At 41.3% G+C, this 18,135-nt stretch overlaps 1 protein-coding gene across 3 annotated transcripts in view; it reads left to right on the forward strand.

The window, feature by feature from the left end:
* Positions 1–18,135, forward strand: part of GTF3C1 (general transcription factor IIIC subunit 1) — a 37,319-nt gene that overhangs the window by 18,233 nt on the left and 951 nt on the right. For all 3 annotated transcript variants that reach the window (XM_051631853.1, XM_051631854.1, XM_051631856.1), the window contains exons 20-36: positions 642–771; positions 2,594–2,729; positions 4,497–4,578; positions 5,239–5,424; positions 5,932–6,089; positions 6,228–6,370; positions 6,563–6,644; positions 7,826–7,938; positions 8,802–8,864; positions 9,380–9,473; positions 10,313–10,485; positions 10,603–10,887; positions 12,929–13,182; positions 13,761–14,047; positions 14,554–15,205; positions 16,285–16,324; positions 17,069–17,261. In XM_051631853.1, coding sequence (XP_051487813.1) covers positions 642–771; positions 2,594–2,729; positions 4,497–4,578; positions 5,239–5,424; positions 5,932–6,089; positions 6,228–6,370; positions 6,563–6,644; positions 7,826–7,938; positions 8,802–8,864; positions 9,380–9,473; positions 10,313–10,485; positions 10,603–10,887; positions 12,929–13,182; positions 13,761–14,047; positions 14,554–15,205; positions 16,285–16,324; positions 17,069–17,261 — 3,071 coding nt within the window. The remainder of the gene's footprint in view (positions 1–641; positions 772–2,593; positions 2,730–4,496; positions 4,579–5,238; positions 5,425–5,931; positions 6,090–6,227; positions 6,371–6,562; positions 6,645–7,825; positions 7,939–8,801; positions 8,865–9,379; positions 9,474–10,312; positions 10,486–10,602; positions 10,888–12,928; positions 13,183–13,760; positions 14,048–14,553; positions 15,206–16,284; positions 16,325–17,068; positions 17,262–18,135) is intronic.

The raw sequence follows: 18,135 nt of genomic DNA on the forward strand, positions 1-18,135 counted from the left end.
TAGCCCCCAAAATTTAGAAATTATGTTGTTTCACCAGTTTGCATATTTATGGAAGCTTTGTTGTATTCCAGTTTTTTCCATGTGGAGCCTTGAGGGGGAAATTGCTCTGTGCTGGATTGAAGTTAATATTGAGCCTCTAGATCCAATATCCACTGGAGATCGAGTCCTGCCCTCTTGTGTTTGTAGCCAAAAAGCATTAGTAAGCCAGAAATTGAGGGATTTTTCCTACTTCTGAGTTCTGTCACTATAAAACCATTATGACTCCTTGGCCTACATGTATCTCCAATGTGAAAGTGTCAGACATGCAAAACATTCACACTGTGTTTCAGCACCATTTCTTGAGGACTGTTGCCATATTTGAGTATCTGAAAGGCTGGGATCCATGCCTAGAGTATCAATGAACCACTGAAATTTTCTCCTTATAAAGGATACTAACCTCCCATTACTCCTGCCCTGAATACAGTTCTGGATAAGATAGTACCTTCTACTGGAAGTGAACAGAACACCATTAGCCTTTGCAGAAGGCAGCAGGTTTTCTTGAGAAGTGGTCTAAATGTTAGTACTGTTTGGGAGCAGTAGTTTGCAGTAGCAGGGTGGAGTTTTCCTTCTCATACTGATGGTCAAACCATTTGTACATGTAGGAGTTGTCCGCTGTCCTCGTTCAAAGAGAAGTAATCTTCAGGGGGAGGAGGCTGCACTGGAAATGGAACAGGAGTCAGCACTGGATAAACACAACCTGGAACGGAAGTGTGCAATGCTGGAATACACCACGTATGTCATCCTCACCCTGGCTTTGTTGCTTGAATAGAGTGGGCAAAAAGAACTGCTCTGGTTTTGAGGATGTTGCTCAAAAGCAATAAATACTCTAGCATTGCAGTGCGGTGCTGCAGGGTCTTTCTTTGTCATTCAGAAGCTACCTGCTGAAAAAGATGTGTAGTTCTGTATCATCTTTACAAGTGACTTGTCTACCAAGCAGGTTTTTATGCTAGAAGAATGGAAAAAACACGTTGAGATTGGTGCAGATGTGTGCTGCAGGAGTCTTGGGGAAAGCAAAGCTGAGTGCTTCCTACGTCCAGTTAATGCAAGGGGAAAATGTAAAGATGTTCTGTTCCTGTGCTTTGTATCAGGGTATTCCAAGTACACTGTAGCTTCAGTAACTCCCCTGTGTCACATGCCAATTTCTGTCCTTCTGTGTTGCACTCTGCTGCACATTGTTTACACCTTGAGGTCTAATATGCTATTGGTGCACACTGGTGAAATCTGGAAGTGGGGGCACTTCATCTTCTGCCCAATCACAGCCCAAATGCTTGGGAGGACTGTGCACTCACAACCTGTGGCAGCCACACAGAATGCCAGATACACTTCTACATTGTGCTGTGCACTGTGGTTTAGCTTTGTCAGTATTCTGTTCTGGTTATTAAACAGCTAGTTTAAAGCATTTTCAGTTAGTTCAGCATTACAGGTAGATGATACCAGTCTATCTTAAAAAACAAATAAATCAGTGGAGTTGAGGGAACCTAACTGCAGTGATCCTTGCTGATAGAAAAAATTCTGTTCAGTTCACTTCTCAGCTTTCACATGTGGCCTCTGTTGCATGGTAAGAAATCTTTATAATTGGAGATATGGTGCTTACTGGCAGTTGGGCTGGAAATGACTGCAACATCTTCAAGGTCAATAAACAGTTTTTGGATTTAATGGATGATGTAGTGTTATAATGAAAGAGTTGTCTCTTGAAAGCTTGATTGAAATAAATTTTTTCATAGTAGCATTGAAAAAATCTTTCATAGGGCAAAACAGGATTTCCAAAACCCTCTTGGGTGTTATTACTGGATTGTCAGAGCTGTCGTATATACTGCATAGGCAAAGATCATTCAGAGTTTGATTATTTATCTTTTTTTAGGAAGTAAGGTTGTCTCCATGATTTCTTACAAAGTGTCATATTTATAAAGATTTTTTTTAAATCTCTTTTTCTCATTCTGCACTCTGGTGACACCACACCAATAATGAAGTATCTCACTTTTGAAGGGTACCAGTTCATCCATTAGATGCTGTTCACTGTTAGTTTCATCCTCTTTCCAGAGAGAGAATTGCAGGGCATTGTTTTTCTGGCTTGTTATGTGTATTTAAACGAGGTTTTATGTATTTGTTAGAGATCTAGAGACCTGTGCTTGACAGTCAGTGTGAAAAGGACTTACAGTTGCCTTTAATTCCCATTGAAGATTTTCCCCACCATTGTCCTGAGAAGGTTTTTCATCTAAGCAGGAATTTTCTCTAGTGGTGTGGCAAAAGTGCTGAGAACAGAGTTTACCATGGCCTTTGGAACTGAGTTAACAATAATGAAGTTGCTCTGGGTGTGATCTTTAAACTGAAATCTCAGTCATTAAATATCAGGGATTAAACTTAATGGAAAAGCATTGTGCTCATGCTACTTCTGGAACAGGGGTGAGGGAAGGAGCATCTCTGTTTCTCCTCTTCTTTCCCAGCACTATCTAAATTGGGAGGGCAAGGGGAGCGTCCTGCAGGTGGCACACACCTCCCTCAGTGAGGCACTCCCTGCAAAATAGTTACTGTGTATTTTGTTACTTTCTCCTAGAGGCAGCAGAGAGGTGGTTGATGATGGAACTATCCCCGGAGATGGGTTAGGAGCTGCAGGTCTGGATTCTAGCTTCTATGGGCATCTAAAACGCAATTGGATCTGGACAAGCTACATCATCGACAAGACAAGGAAGGTGGGTATTTTAGAATTCATTTACTGTAATGACCTGTCCAAATGTTTATAGTCTTAAGGTTGAGATACTGATAGCAAACTCTTACTGCTTGCATGCTTTTCAGTCCCGTGTTTCAGTAAGACTTGGCATCACTGGAAAGAAAAGAATGCCAAATGTAAATCTTGGTGCTGAAGTGAATGAAATTTTATCCAAGCTCAATCTGATAATAAATTCAACCAAGGGAGAAATACTTTACTAAGCAAGCAGTTTAGATTACTTAGTGGTGCCTCTTGCCTTTCTGAAATGTAGAAGTTGTCAGATGGAAACTGAAATATTCAGAACAAGGAAATGCACACAGGAAAAAAAACAAACCAGAAAACAACAGCTACTTAGCAAGAAGCCCAAAACAGGCAAATCTGAGTGGCCATCCCAGCTCTGCCTAATGTTCTGTCTCTTGATGGATGCCAAGAAAATATTTGTAGGGGGGTCTGGAAAAGCAAGGGAGATACATTGTGGTTTTCCCTCAGAATATTCTCCCAGCTGCCTGCCAGTCTGGCTCAAGGCCATTCTAAACTTGAGGATGATGTTTCAAAGCTTTTTCAATAGCTTTTTCTTTTAGTATTAATTTGTCTAATTGGTTTTTGGACACATGTAAATCTTTTAGTATCCAAACTTCATGTAGCAAAGTGCTTCAAAGTCCTATTATGTCACCACTTGCTTTTGATGGTTTAAGGTCCTTAATAATTGTAGTACTAAGGAAAGCTGTGAAGAGTATTCTCCATTGCCTTTTCTGTTTCACTTGATTTTGTAAATGTCTCTCATGTTTCCCATTATCATCTCTTTTTAAAGACTGGCATCTACTAGATTACTTAACTTCCCAATGTGGAACCTGTTCTGCCTTTAATAATTCTCTTTGCCTTTCTTTTAACCTGTTCTAGTTCTATTATACCCTTTTAAAATTTAAAATACAATCACCTAGTGTGTATTCAGACTGTGGTCAACATAGCTGCATAGTGTTGCTCTCCTTTCCTTACATTTGCTTTGCTTTTTAACCATTGCCAAGTATTGAACAGGTACTTTCACAGAACTGTCTGTAACTACCCTACCCTAAGCAGTGATAAAATTAGAGTTGCTTGGTTTTGACCTCAAGCAGGATCATTTAACTCCAAATTTCATCTGCTGTTCTGTCACCTGGTTGCTCAGCACTAACAGGAGCTGCAGTTCTTTAGTCCTGGCTTTTCTCTCCACGTCCCTGGCCAACTTTTATCACCAATGAATTCTGCACAAGAGAAAAATGGATTTGCTGAGGGTGGCAAGACTCCTAATACATTGCAGTCAGTTTGGGTTTGGATTTAAGATGCAAGGAATATGGTGTAGGAGGCATTTACTCTATGTTTGTTTGCATTTTGGTTTTGTGCTTCTTAGAAGTTCTTTTGAAATGTAAAATGCTTTGAAAAAATCCTGTTTTACAGAAAATTCTGCTCAGCCTCTGTAGCAGTGAAAGAAACAAACGTTTCTTTTCCAGTGATGAATTCTTTAAAACTTGAGATTTACTGAAGTTCTAGCCTTTGTAATCACTGGCCGTTACAGTATGATTTAAGAAAAGCACTAGAGCCATTTAAATATGTGGTAGTAGCAAGACAAATGAATTCTTCACTGGAGCCAGGGGTCTTCTCCTTTATTTTGAAAATATATTTCTGACACTACTCAAAGGGTGTCATGTATAGTGATGTTAAAACCAGTGCACTCCTTTTGCATGTCACCTTTTTGAAAGCTGTGTTGTCTTAGGAAAATACAGTTTCTGAGAATGGACTGACAATGAGACTCCAAACCTTCTTAACCAAACACCCCCTTCCACTCAGCACTGGAGGTAAGCTGGTGATGCTGGTGGTGGGGTCTGTAACTATATTGTAGCTGTTACTGTTGCTGTCAAACCCGGTGTGGATGATGTGGGTTGTCCCTGTCTCCCTACGGTGATTCTGGGGCAGTGAAATAGATAATTTCCTTGCCTATTTCTGGATATATGGAACATTAAGTTTTAACCAGTATTGCTGATACTGTCTCCTTATGATGATCTAGGATGCTTCTGGGGCAGTAAAACGGATAGGTAAATAATTTCCTTTCCTATAGAAGAATAAGTTTTATCCTTTGTCATTTCTGATGTGCAGTTTGCAGGAAGTCTAGAGGGACTGATGTTTTGTATGACTAGGCACTGTTAAAATTGCACAGCCTAACATTTGAGCTAAGGGGGAGGAAATGTTTCAGGTTGAATATAAAACCTCAACTCAGTTCCCTTGTGTTTGTGCACTGTACACTAGACTTATTAAGTACTTGATGATTCCTTGTTTATGTGGGATTTTATTCTGTGTGAGCTGCTGGGAAGCAGCTTTTGAAATGAGTAACAAAGGGCAAGTCTGAGAGAGCATCTCTATTTTAATAAACTGAATGTTTGGCATTTGCTTTTTGTATCTTAATATTGTAGAATGTAATTGCTGTAAAGCTCTGCTACTGTAAATATCTGTCGGTTTAGGTAATAAAATTAATCTTTTGGGAGAAGGAAAAGTAGAACCTGAGTCACTTGTCCAGAAAGAGGAATGTATTGAAATAAGTAAAGAACCAACCCAGGATCGAACCAAACGAGTGAAAGGTGGAAAATGCCAAAAGAGGAAGAGGCTTAGAAAAGACATTGGAAAGAAGACAAAGAGGAAAAAGAAAGGTGAGTAACAACACACCAGAAAAAACAGCATTCTTTTTCACGTGTATGCCTGCTGTACATTGCTTTAGAAAAGCTGATGTGGACTGTCACATAGTGTGGGAGATGGCAGGTTCCTGGCCATCTCTTTGGGTTGGCTCTTTCAGTGAAGAGCTTCACATGTCCTGGGGCCATACACAAGCTCTGGAGCCAAACAGCAGGGTGCTGTAACTGTGTTACCCTCTGTGAACCATGACTGCACCTACTGTGCTGTACAAACTACAGAAATGCTGAATGTTTCTGTGCCAGGCTTACAGATTTTTCATGGTATGATGCTCTAGGTAGTCAGTCTGGTAACTGAACTGCTTGTTTTCTAATTCCTGGGAGAGGTATTAAAGCCCTTTCTCAACTGTTTCTTCCTTCTCTGCATTCATTTTTGTTTTTATTCTTACAAACTCCAACTGGCGCTGGTTCTGCCTGTGATTAATCAGAATAGTGCTGAGATAACTGCTTTTTCTCTGGGTTTGTTAGAAGAGGATTCTGTGGAAAAAAGCAAGAGGCTCCGTTACCATGATGAAGCTGACCAGAGTGCCCTGCAGAGAATGACCCGCCTGCGTGTCACCTGGACAGTGCAGGAGGACAGTCTGCTCATGCTGTGCCGCATCGCGAGCCACGTGTTAAATGCAAAGGTATCTTCCAGGGCCTATATTTAAAGGCTCTGTGTACTGAGCACACGTTTCCCACCAGTCCATTCATCCTGGTTCTAACCATCATTTCTGTACCTTGCAGCTGAGCTTGAACTCTGAACACGTTTGTTCTTCACACAGGTGAAAGGGCCCTTTGTCCCCTGGCAAGCAGTTCGGGACATCATGCATGCCAGCTTTGAGGAGTCTCTGGATAAAACTTCTCATTCCGTTGGACGAAGAGCTCGTTACATTGTCAGAAATCCACAGACCTACCTTAATTATAAGTAAGAAGGTTTCTGTGTTGTAGGTATAGGCTAAACTCTTGAAATTAACTGAAGGGATATGCTCCTCCTATGGTTTAGTCTTATTTCATGTGAATATAAATTTCCACTTCTTTGCACCCTAGTGCTATCAAATCTGTATTGAATTGGAAACATGGCAGCTCTGTACAACACCTTCAATTGTATCTGTTGCAGAGTTTGTCTTGCTGAGGTTTACCAAGATAAAGCCCTCATTGAAGACTTCATGAACAGAGAAAAGAATTATGAAGACCCACAGGTAGGAGGGAGGTACTCTAAAGGTCATGTAAAGCACTCTTTACACTGGCTGGCTGACTGAGTACTTGCACTGTTTGGATTATTGTGATTTCATACCTTATCTCTCCCTTGTACCCTTAGCTCTGTTAAAAATAGCATCATTTTGAGACTAAAGAGGACTGGCAGCCTTCCAAAGGCACGTAGACAGCACTGCTAGGCAACACAAAGTTTGGTTTTTCAATGTACTTGTTTATAAACATCCACGACTGAGAATCCATTTGCACCCGTTTTGTGTTTTTGGCTGTTTTTCTTTTTCCAGTCCCCTCAGCCTCCTCCTTATCTGAGCAAGAAAACATTTTTTGCTGTTTGCATTTCAAAATGTTGCCTTAGCTTCTGTAGATTAATACAGGAATGTAGGCAAACTTCACAAGAGAAGCCTTGCTTTGATCCGTGAAAAAATCTTGTTTCATTTTTGTGCTTCTTACGGCTTAAATTAACAATTTCAAATTGAAAAAGTTGTTTACAATTTCTGTGCAAACAATTCCATTTTGAATTTCAAAACTTCTTCACAACTGTCATTGAAAGATTTTCTTTGTTTTTATCCAGGAATGACAATTGTTACTACTTTCATAAAATCTCAACCTGTTGTTATGATTCATTTTTGTTTAAATGAAGAACAGTTTTTCACTGCTGAGACATTGCTGAAATAAATGCATGTGTCTCCATCCCTGAAGTCTGCCTTTGGAATCACATAAAATCTTGTTTCCAAAGAGAGGTAACAGGACTGTTCCTCTTGTGTAACAGGTGTCCTCCAAGCAGAGGACAGACATAATGGAGAAACACTGATACAGCCTGAGGGGTATGAAGAGAAAAAAAGACTTAAGCAGAAGCTTAAACAAAGCTCTAGCAAGAGATCTTATGCTGTTAATTCAGTGTCATTGTTTTTAATATGGTCATGTTGGGTTGCCTGTAGCTGAGGGTTTGATTACAGACAGAACCTGCAACTGTTACATAAATCAGCAAACACAACCTCCACAGAGCTTTTCTGATGCATTCTCTTGCCTGTTGTCCTCTTTCTGACTTGACAGCTCAAATTCAGCTATTTCTACTAGAATTTTCCATGAACACTTTAGAAGTAGAGGGTCTTTCCCCACTCTTTAAGAAATTGAGGTTGATAATATTTCTCCTCTCTCATTTTCACAGGTTTGTGCAAAGGAGTTTAAAGAGTTTGTGGAAAGACTGAAAGAGAAATTCAGTTCAACCCTGGGGAATCCCAAACTTGAGATTCCTGATACTTTGCAGGAACTGTTTTCCAGGTATTGTAGTTATGGCACTTTTGACTCTTGTGCATGGGTGGAGATGGAGAGAGGATGGCACTTCAGAGTAGACCTGTGTTGTGCATGCTTTACACCCTGTTACTTGTACTCTTAGTTTCAAAAGAAGTTTCAGTAAATACAACAAGTGTTTTTTTCCCAATTCATACTCCCTAAATACAAGTAATTGATGTTCTGTTACTTGCACAAATTTGCTTATTTTAAACCTTTAAACCTCAACTTTGCTGTTAGAGATGTTGGTACATTTGAATGCAATGGAAGAGTTCCCTTACCATTTTCCAGATGAACTGGCCTTGTTTTATATCACAACTTGTAGCTGGTTGCTCAGGTAAATTATCTCAGTGCTGCCAAAACTGTTGACACAGAAGAGCACTCAGCCTTGTAGAAGCATTCTTCAGCCCCCAGATCATGCAGCTTTTTCATTATGAATAATGCTTGGAGAGAAGTGTGAAAATTTGGGTCTCCAGCCACATTATGATAAGTCTAGCACCTTTGTCAGTTTTCTTATTTGGGAAGAGCTGTATGTTACAGAACAAGTGCTGCCCATGGTACGTGGAAGTCCAAAACTTCAACAGAATAGCAAATCTATCCAGGTCTGTACTGTGTCCTGTCAATGTGTTTAATCTCCTTGACACCAGAGAGCTTGGTGGACTGAGGGAGATTGCCCTGGACAGTTCTTTTAATTGTTGACACTTGTGCTGAGGGCTGCTGGAGCAGATAGTGCTGAAATAGTGCAGGGGAACTCACTTATTAGCAGTTGCACTTGTCAGCCTCTGCCTTTTGTGGTTGATACAAAATCACAGAACTTTTGTTCAGTGTTTCCCTTTTCCTTCCCCCTTAACTAGATTTCGAGTTCTGGCAATTGGAGAAGACACAAATCAAAACACAAAAGAAGACAGTCTAAGCAGGTGAGTAGCAGCAGCCCCATTTTTTCCCATTGGGACTCCAAGATCATGCCAGCCCTCATAGAGTCTTCTAATTCAGTACATTTTTCATCTGTTTGTTACAAGTGCATAAATTTATTAATAGAAAAATACTTTCAGAACGCAGTAGGGACCTCTGACATAGATTCTAGGTTTGATGAATGAAATGACAGCAGCAATGCCCTTCTCAGAATGGTGGTCTGTTATCATTAGGACAGCAGTGTGTGTTTCCTGTGTGGGTGCTATACATTAAGAGGGTGAAATGTTAACAAAGAGAACTTTGTTTTGTGTCAGATTCTCTGGACTGATCAAAAAATACAGGGTGGAGGGTCAGGGAAAATGTAGCAGGTTCCTTTACATGAGTGATGCTCGGCTGATTTCATGCCTTTACACATTATTTTAGAAACAGGTGATGAAGCTGGTGTATTTTGTGCTAGTTTAATAGGTACCTCATGCTTAAAAATCATAATGAGTAAACATTTTTGTTGTTGTTCTTGCAGTATCGATGATATTCATTTTCTAGTGCTACAGAATTTAATTCAGAGCACTTTGGCACTCTCAGATAACCAGATGAAATCTTGCCAGTCATTTCAGGTATGGTATCTGGATCAAACTTTGCTGGTGTTACAACTCCAGAGAGTTTCTCCTTCCTATTTTGGTATATTCCTTTTTAAAATGGGGAGAAAAGAAACCCAGAAACTTGGATATGTTTCCATTCTGTTGGGATTTTTCTCTCCTGCTTTTAGAAAATTATATATTCCAGGCAGATTTTCAGTCTGTTGTTTTTCTCTCTGAGGCCAAGATTGCAAGATGTGAGGTTGAAGCAATCCCCCAAAGCCTGTATGAAATAAACCCCACATCCCTTCCATTGGGTCAAACTGTATCATGATTTAGTGCCCACTTGAGCAGTTGGAATTATGCTCTGGAGGAGATATAACAAAGACAGTCCTAGTATTCAGCTGACACAGGTGTTGGGAAGGCTCTCCTTCAGCCTTGGGAACCACAAAAATACATCATCTATCAGTCAGGCACTTAAAACCAAAGTTAAAAGTTCAAGGGGACTTTAATATCTCATCATGGGAAAGAGTGGAGCCTAGAAAGACAGGCTCATGGAAGCAAATTTTCCTGGCAAAATGATGAGAAGAATCTACCAAAGTCTGTTGCAGATTACTGTTTCTACATATACAGCTCCAGTGGGAGCCCGATCCCATTGTGAAGTATCAAGTGCTGTGTAGTATTTAGTTAATTTAATTGGTATTTACTGTGGAAAGCCTGGAATCCTATAAAAGTAATAGAATAGTGTAGTTAAGGGGATTTATCTGTATCATTTACATTCTGGCTTGTAGCTCCATAATAATGTAGTTAATGTAAGCCTCCAGTAGGTGAGTCTGACGGTGGATTCAGAGCTAACTCTGAACAGGGAATTTTTGCAGACATTCCGTTTGTACCGGGAATACCGGGATGACATCCTTGTGAAGGCTTTCCTGGAGTGTCAGAAGAGAAGCCTGGTCAATCGCCGCCGAGTCAACCACACGCTGGGCCCGAAGAAGAGCAGGGCTTTGCCTTTTGCCCCCATGTCCTACCAGCTGTCCCAGAGCTACTACAGGTAAGTGGCAGGAAGGTCACTGTGAGCAACTAAAAGAACCTACCCAGTGGTGGGCGTGGCTCTGTGCTGCCATGGATTATCCCAGTTTTGTGGTTCTGAATTTGTCTTTTTGTCCAGAGTGTTCACGTGGCGGTTTCCCGGTACCATTTGTACGGAGGCGTTTCAGTTCCTCGAGAAGCTCAAGGATGCTGAAAAATCTGACCAGCCAGATAAATTCTCATTTAAAGACGAAGACAACCAAGCATCTGAAGGAATGATTGCATTTCCTATGGATGGACCTGGTGGCCAGTGTGTGGCAATGCTTTCCCTCTTTTCCCTGGGACTTGTATCTGTGAATGTGAGAATCCCAGAGCAGATAGTTGTGGTGGACAGCACTATGGTGGAAAATGAAGTGATAAAAAGGTAAACAGTCATTTCTACTAGTAAATACATTTTGGGCATAACCTGAATGGAATTGGACAGGAATTAGCTTTTTTGCACTGCCCTGTGGCAGTTTTACTATGATATAGTTTAGATTTTTATTTCTGAGGGACCATTCTGAAGACTTTAATGGCACTTCAGTTAGTGCCTGTCATTATAGCCTTGGACTGCATTTGTCTTCACAAATGTGACATTTAAATTGCTAGGCACTCCACTGCCATCAGAGCTGATGTGGAAAAGAGAGCAGTGAGTGCTAGGTGAGCATTTTCATCAATATTGTGCCTTCCCATTTCAAGGACTAAGAAGGATTAGTAACAAGGTTTCAGCCTTATCAGTGAAACCTGTCTCCATAATATTGGTTTTGTGGATTGTCTCCTCTTGGATTTTTTTCATTAATTTTTTTTAAAGCCTCCAGTAACTGCAAACCACTGAAACTGCAACTCTTTCCTTAGGCAGTCTAATCCTGTGAACAGTCATCTTTACGACCATTATGTGTTTTTTTTGAGTGCAATGAAAATCTTTTGATGTAGTTTTAACTTGTTGCTTCCTCTTGTATATATACATGAAAAATACCTGGTTCTCTTTCTCTTTAGAGCAGCTTATTATCTATTTGAAGACTGTTGTTCTAGTCCTCCTCCCATAATATGCCATTATTTAAAATGAGCAGCTTCAGTTCCTTTACGAGTGTTTTTGGTATGCTGTTCATGTTATCTCTGTCTTTCTCATTCTTTTCCTCCTTCACTGAACTGAGGTCAAAAAACAAATGTCATGCTCTTGCTGGCAGGTCTGTGCCAATTACCTCATGTTATGAGGGGATGTGCCTGCTAATCATCCCAAGATGAGGAACAGCCATGGTCTTGCCAAAAAAAAAAAAAAAACCAACAAAACCAAAACACCAAAAAACTAACAGCCAAAACCCCTGCAGTGTGGTGATTCACATACAGCTTATGATTGTTGTGATTCACTGTAACAAATTTCTTTACCCCATTAATTGTTTCCTCTTTGTGTGGAGAGAGAGGTGCCTAGTATTGTAATATAAAGAACATGTATTTGTCCATATGAAATTTCTTCCTGCTCTTTTCCAGACTATATCTCCACTATGCTGGAAATGTTCTGAATGCAAATCGTGGCTTCTCATAAACTTGCAGACTCTCCAGTTTGGTGATCCCATGCAAACTAAAACTATTTTATCACCCAGGCCATTAGCAAAAATACACTGAACCCTGGACTAGCCCCATTTCTGAGTACAGGGACCTGAGCCTGGTTTTCCAACTGGTTATGTACTCATAGTATTTTTTTTCCAAATGATGTGTTCCCTTTTAGTTTAAAATGTGTTTTAAGAGAAGGTACTTAAGGTCTAACTCATCTTAGAAAAGACTGGAAAGAACCTTTGGTGTCTCTGGCATAATCTGCTTAAAACAGAGGCAACTTCAGAGTTAGATCAGTTTGTTCAGAGCCTTCACCTTTATCCATAATGGCTCTTGTGTCCTGGAAAGAAACAGTGTTGGTTTGACTAAGTTAATTTCTGGGAAATCTATTCTGGCTGCTAGTACTATTCCTTCTTTACTTTGAGGCTTTCGGCAGTTTGTTTTCTGTTGCTTTTTTGGTGTTGCTTTTTTTGTTTTTTAAAGCAACTGAACTGTTTGGTCTGTAATTCATTCTTCTCCTTTTCTCCCTTAAAAATAAACAATGTCTGCCCCGTAGTGCAGCATCCCTCATGGTCTCAGCCTTTGTGCTCTGACAGATATGCCCTCATGATGAAGGGTCTGCTGAACCAAAGAGGTTCCGCACTGTATGATGACACATTTTGGGTTTGTTTGCAAAGAAATTTCCTTTTCCAGGAACCTTTAGGGTGTTTTCTTTTCTGTAATTGCAGCACTTCAAATCAGCCTGTTATGGACAGACCCCAAGCTGTTTGTGACTAGATACCAGAATGCAGAATAGTGTGTGTTCTTGCTCTTCTCAGTGTGATGAGTCACTCTCTTCTTTTGGAAAATAAACAAGACACCTCTCTTTGCTGTAGTTTGGGAAAAGAAGGACTTGAGGATGATGATGACGATGATGATGACTTAGATGACAGCTCTGGAGGCAAACGGAGGATAGAAGTAAAAGCTCGTCAAGCATCTCATACTAATTACCTCCTGATGAGAGGCTACTACGCCCCTGGCATTGTCAGCACGCGCAACCTGAGTCCCAGTGACAATATTGTGGTCAATTCCTGCCAGGTGAAGGTTAAGCTGCGATGTACACCTGTTCCAGGGAGACTCAACTCCCCAGGTTAGTTTCTGTCTGGCCTAACCCGCACAGAAGCGGGTTGGAGCAGGAAAGATAGTGAACTCCTGAGTTGAGGAACTGATTTGAACAAAGCCTCTTAACAGGAATGTTCTGTTTTCATGACACATTCTCATTACGTGCAGTTTGCCTTGTCATGCTTTCTCTCCTGACCTAAATGGGTGGTTGGCTTAAAGGCACCTTTTGCTGGTAACAAGTCCTTGCCTGTATTTCATGTTGGGTGAAACTATTAATCCAAGGAGGAAGTCTGTCCTCTGCTCTGTCATCCCTTGTCCAGGAGGTTTTTCAGTCCCTTCTGTAACTTAAAATACCACATTATGTCATACCCAGGCTTTCTCTTCCCTTAAGAGAAAAGAAAATCTTTCAGAGCTCCTTGAATGGAAATTCACATTCACTTGTCTCATGCAAGTGCCTGAAATAGTCGTGTCCAAGCTCTGGCCCTTTACCTACAGTATTGTATAAATTTTGTTCATATTTAGAGCTTGAATATTTGCAATTTATCAACACTCCAACAGTAATAGCTGCTCCACAGCTTATACACTTGTTTTTTATTTCCTTTGCAGTTCCTTCTCTGCTTGATAACATGGCTGTGGGAGTCTCCTGCCTCCCAGAAACTTTTACCAGGCTGATAAAAGTCCAAGAAGAAAATTATGAGGTAAATCAGTTTCTTCATGAGTGTACAGAGCGTTATGGCTATAATCCCAGAGATGCAACTGCTGTTTTGGAGATCCGTAATGCAATAGAGGCAACTTCCCACTTTGGAATTTGCAAAGCTGAGCTCAGCAAACGTTTCTGCACCTACGAAGAGGTGGAACCTGAACGCACCAGGAGCCTGGAGCAGTACATTCAGGTAGTTTTACAGCTGCTTTCCATTCATGCTTGCATGCTTAGTATTCCCCTTGAATAGGACAGTCCTCCAGGTTGTAGGAAGCAAGTAGAAATTGAACAAAGCTATGTGTGTTAGACAAGAGGTCCCCTACCAATACCTGACAGCAATCTCACCTCAGAGTTAGGAAGGCAAAAAATTAAAGCCACGCTTACTCAAAGATAGGAATTAACTGTTTCAGAAACCTAGAGGTACTTACTTTTCATCTTTGAAAGCAAAATACTCTTTCCCAGTTATATGTTAATTTAACTCAAGCTGAACAAAAATGTCTTGTGCTATAATGTCAGAAAAGTTTGAGTAAAACATCTTTTCAACTTCAGTGCAGCCATACAGAAAATTGAATGTTCTACCGAGCTCTTCCTTTTTCTTTGCTGCCAGTTAAAGGTGGCAATTATGTAACATTTGGTTAAGCTGACATTTGCCAGTGTGTAAGTTCCTGAGACAATTTTTGTGTTGTCCTTTTTTTATAGGATCTTGTTGAGATGCAGCAGGTTTTAGAAGTAGGAGGCCATACTTTAAGACTGGTTGCAATAGTATATGCCAAGCCATGGCTATTACATTCAGTATGTCTGAAGGATAAACCAGATGATTCTGATCAGCAAGGTGCAGAAACCACTCTACCAGATGTGCAACAGGAGTGCCTGCCATCAGAACCAAACATGGGAGAGGAATGTTTGAGAGAGGAGGAGCAGCTGGGAAAAGACACACCATCTGTCAGTGATGAAGAACCCCCAAGGAAGAAATGCAAGACTCAAAATGATGTACTTCAAGATAGCAATCAATTCTGCCAGGGCTCACACAGTGAAACGGGAAGTGCAGATGACAATCACTTTGATGCAGGTGCTACTGATCCTGTTACAATGAAGGAAGCTTTAATCAATGATGCAGAAATGGGCTCCCTGGGAGGGCAGACAGAACACCCAGCTGAACACCCAGCACGTGCTCCCAACACGGTGAATGTGGACACTCACAAGGAACAAGATAAATCTTGTTCTGAGAACAAAGAGCTTGAAGAGAATGATGAGCTCAGCACTGAGAACAGCAAGCAGATCCTTGAACAATCAGCCAGTGAGCAGAATGATGATCTTTCCTACTCAGAGGAGAACCCAGGAGTTTCTAAAGGTATGCAGGAGCACTTGACATCAGGAAATAGAGACTAGCTCATCATCAGTTGATCCCAAATGCCTAGCTCCATTTTATAAGCAAATACTACATTCTTTATGAAGCCAGTAGTTCTTGCCAAGTTTTACATTACGTAGGTTGTTTTTTCCATTTTTATCAGCTCTGATTTCAGATGGAATCACAAGCTCACTGCTCATGTGTTTTGCCAAGATCTGCCATTACCCACCCTTACAAGAGGCAGCCTGCCATGTGGATCAGTGCAGACTAATCCCTGGCATCCTAGAGCCTGGTGTTAGTGGAGCCTTCCTGCAGGAAACAGACTCAGGGCACCTAAGCAGGAAAGACTTCAGTTCTTAACATAACACTAGTAAAGTGTTTGTACTTGTTTGGATTTAACTTCCTCTACTTGTTTGTGACACAAAAATGGAAAAAATGTTACCAAGCGTTAAGAGTTCTTATTGCTGTCAGCCATGAGGGCCAGCTGAAGGGTTCACATGTGTTTAAGCCAAAGCTGTTAGCCTCTGGGTGAGGTAGAAGTACCTTCTTTAAGTAACTGTGTAATTAAAACCCATGACATAATGTGTAATGGAAACTGCAGAGACAACCTTCACTTTGCAACCAAACTCTGCATTCTCAAGTCTACAGCTACTCAGGCTTGAGCTCAACTTCCTCATGATGACCAAGAGCATTAAATTGCACCCACACGAGTGGCTGGGACCCTGCACAGCTCTGTCTGAAGCTCAGCTCCTTCAGCCCACAGAGTGACTTGTTTGCAGCCCTGTCATCAGACTCCTAGGAATAAAACTTCTTGCTGTGGTTTGGGAATGGAACCACAGAAAGTGTGGCTGGAGTAGATGGATGTGGCTGGGAGGTGTGGGACAGAGAGGATGCTGCAGACAGGTGATGGTCATCCCAGTGGAAGCTTAGAGCTCCCCATGAAACTGAGACCACCACACAGAATAGTTTCCTTGTGATTGTTTCTATTTGCAGTTTACTGCTTGGCCACCATTTACTTCCCTGCCATTAAATAGAGAGTTTGGGCTAGTTAACTTAAAAATTGTGTGTTCTTTTCTTTCCAGGAAGCTCTATGAGAGATGTATCCCAGGCAACCAGAGACCGGTGAGTAATGGAGATGTCAGCAGAGTAACTAAACACTACCAAAATAATACCTGGAAGCAAATGATTTGGAAACCTTAGTTTTATGCTCTGATGGGCAGTGAGCATTGATGATGGAGAAACCCCATTTCCTCTGTTCTTCTTGTTTATGTTACTCATGCTCATATGCATGCTGAAAAAAAATCAGGTATGTGGGGCTTTTTTTCCAAAAACCCACTAGCTCCAAATAACAGAGGAACAAAACTAATTTTCTTTCTCAAGTCCAGTGTCAGAAAGGCACAGCTTCCATGTGCCCAGGAAAGGCCTGGATTTCCATGCAGGGTCTGTCTTTTGACTTTGAAAAGCAAAAAATGAGGAATTCTGTTTCCTATCTGAGCACCATTGTTGAGTGTTGCATGTTGAAGCAGGTCTTGGGTAACTTTGGGAGGCTATTAGAGCTAATAACAAACAGCAAAAAGCTTTCCTGGTAATCAAGACTCAAGGTAATTGTTGGGTGGTAGGTACAGTGGTGGAAAAGTGCTTCTCAGGTGGTGAACACCTAGTGTGTAATACTTCAGGTCTGTGGAACTGTTTGGTAGATTAGCACAGGTCTCTGCCCATTCTCAGAGCAGCTGCAGAATTCCCTTGGGATGTGATGAAGCACTGGCAACGGATGCAGAAACAATCTCCATTATGCAGAAATTATGATGGCAAATCTAGCTAGAAGAATAATTCTTGGCAGAGTTGAACTTAAATTGTCTTTTGCAGGGCCTGTGAGAAGGTCTGCTTCATCGGGAGGCCGTGGAGGATTGTGGATGGGAATCTGAACAAGCCTGTGTGTAAAGGGATGATGGAAGCTGTGCTCTACCACATCATGACAAAGCCAGGCATCACAGAGGGCATGTTGCTGCAGCACTACCTGGGGGTACTGCAGCCTGTTGCTGTCTTGGAGATACTGCAGGTATGTGGATCATCAGCTGGGGAAGCTTCCCTCTGCTTCAGCTCCTGCTCTTAAGAGCTGCAAGTCCCAGGAAAATGGGACTGTGAAAAACAACCTTCTCCTTTTGGTGTAAATTAGGCAAAGCCAGAGAAAGTCACTGTTCACATGAGGATGGAGGGAAGCCTGCTTTCCCCGTCCTTGGAATGACTGTATTAGTCACTTTAAAATTTGAGCTTTCCTCTGAAATGCATCAATGTGCAGTGGAAATCCTAGTTTTTTACTGAAGTGGTGGCTTGGCACTGAGAAATGCCAGGTTGGGCTGTTTACTGCAGTGTCAATCACCACAGGATTTATTTTTTCCTTATATACCATTTAGATGGGTAGTCTTTGACATAAGAATCGGCCTGAAATGTGTCTGTGCTAGACACTGCTGTAAATAAGACCTATCCTGACAGACCTGCTAAAGGAATACATACATCCTTAACTGTAAAACAGTACCTGGTGAGAAAATGAGTATTTCTCATATTTTTTTCCCCTTCATTTTTAAGTTAACTGCAACCACTACTGCTTTGCAAACACTGAATGATTATTTTTGTTCCTATAAGGATTAAAAGTCTTAAGTATAGTAGTAACACTGCAGTCCTTCCTGTAAGCATGACTTCCCCTGTTAACGCTGGAAATTATTATTGCAGTGTGTGTGCCACACTTCTGTCCAAAGGCTTATGCATTTTGGTAACAATGCAAGCTGTGTACGTTACTGATCCCACACTGAGCAACCATCCTGTGCCCTAGGTGTTCCACCACAGCTTGTCCACGTGCCCTGAAGAGGGTAGCTGGGACCAGGGCACAGGCAGAGCAGCAGCAGGCAGGTTTAGGTCGGCAGTACAGCCTGGAG

The sequence above is a fragment of the Apus apus genome, chromosome 14 (genome assembly GCF_020740795.1).
Source record: "Apus apus isolate bApuApu2 chromosome 14, bApuApu2.pri.cur, whole genome shotgun sequence".
NCBI classification, from domain to species: Eukaryota; Metazoa; Chordata; class Aves; order Apodiformes; family Apodidae; genus Apus; species Apus apus.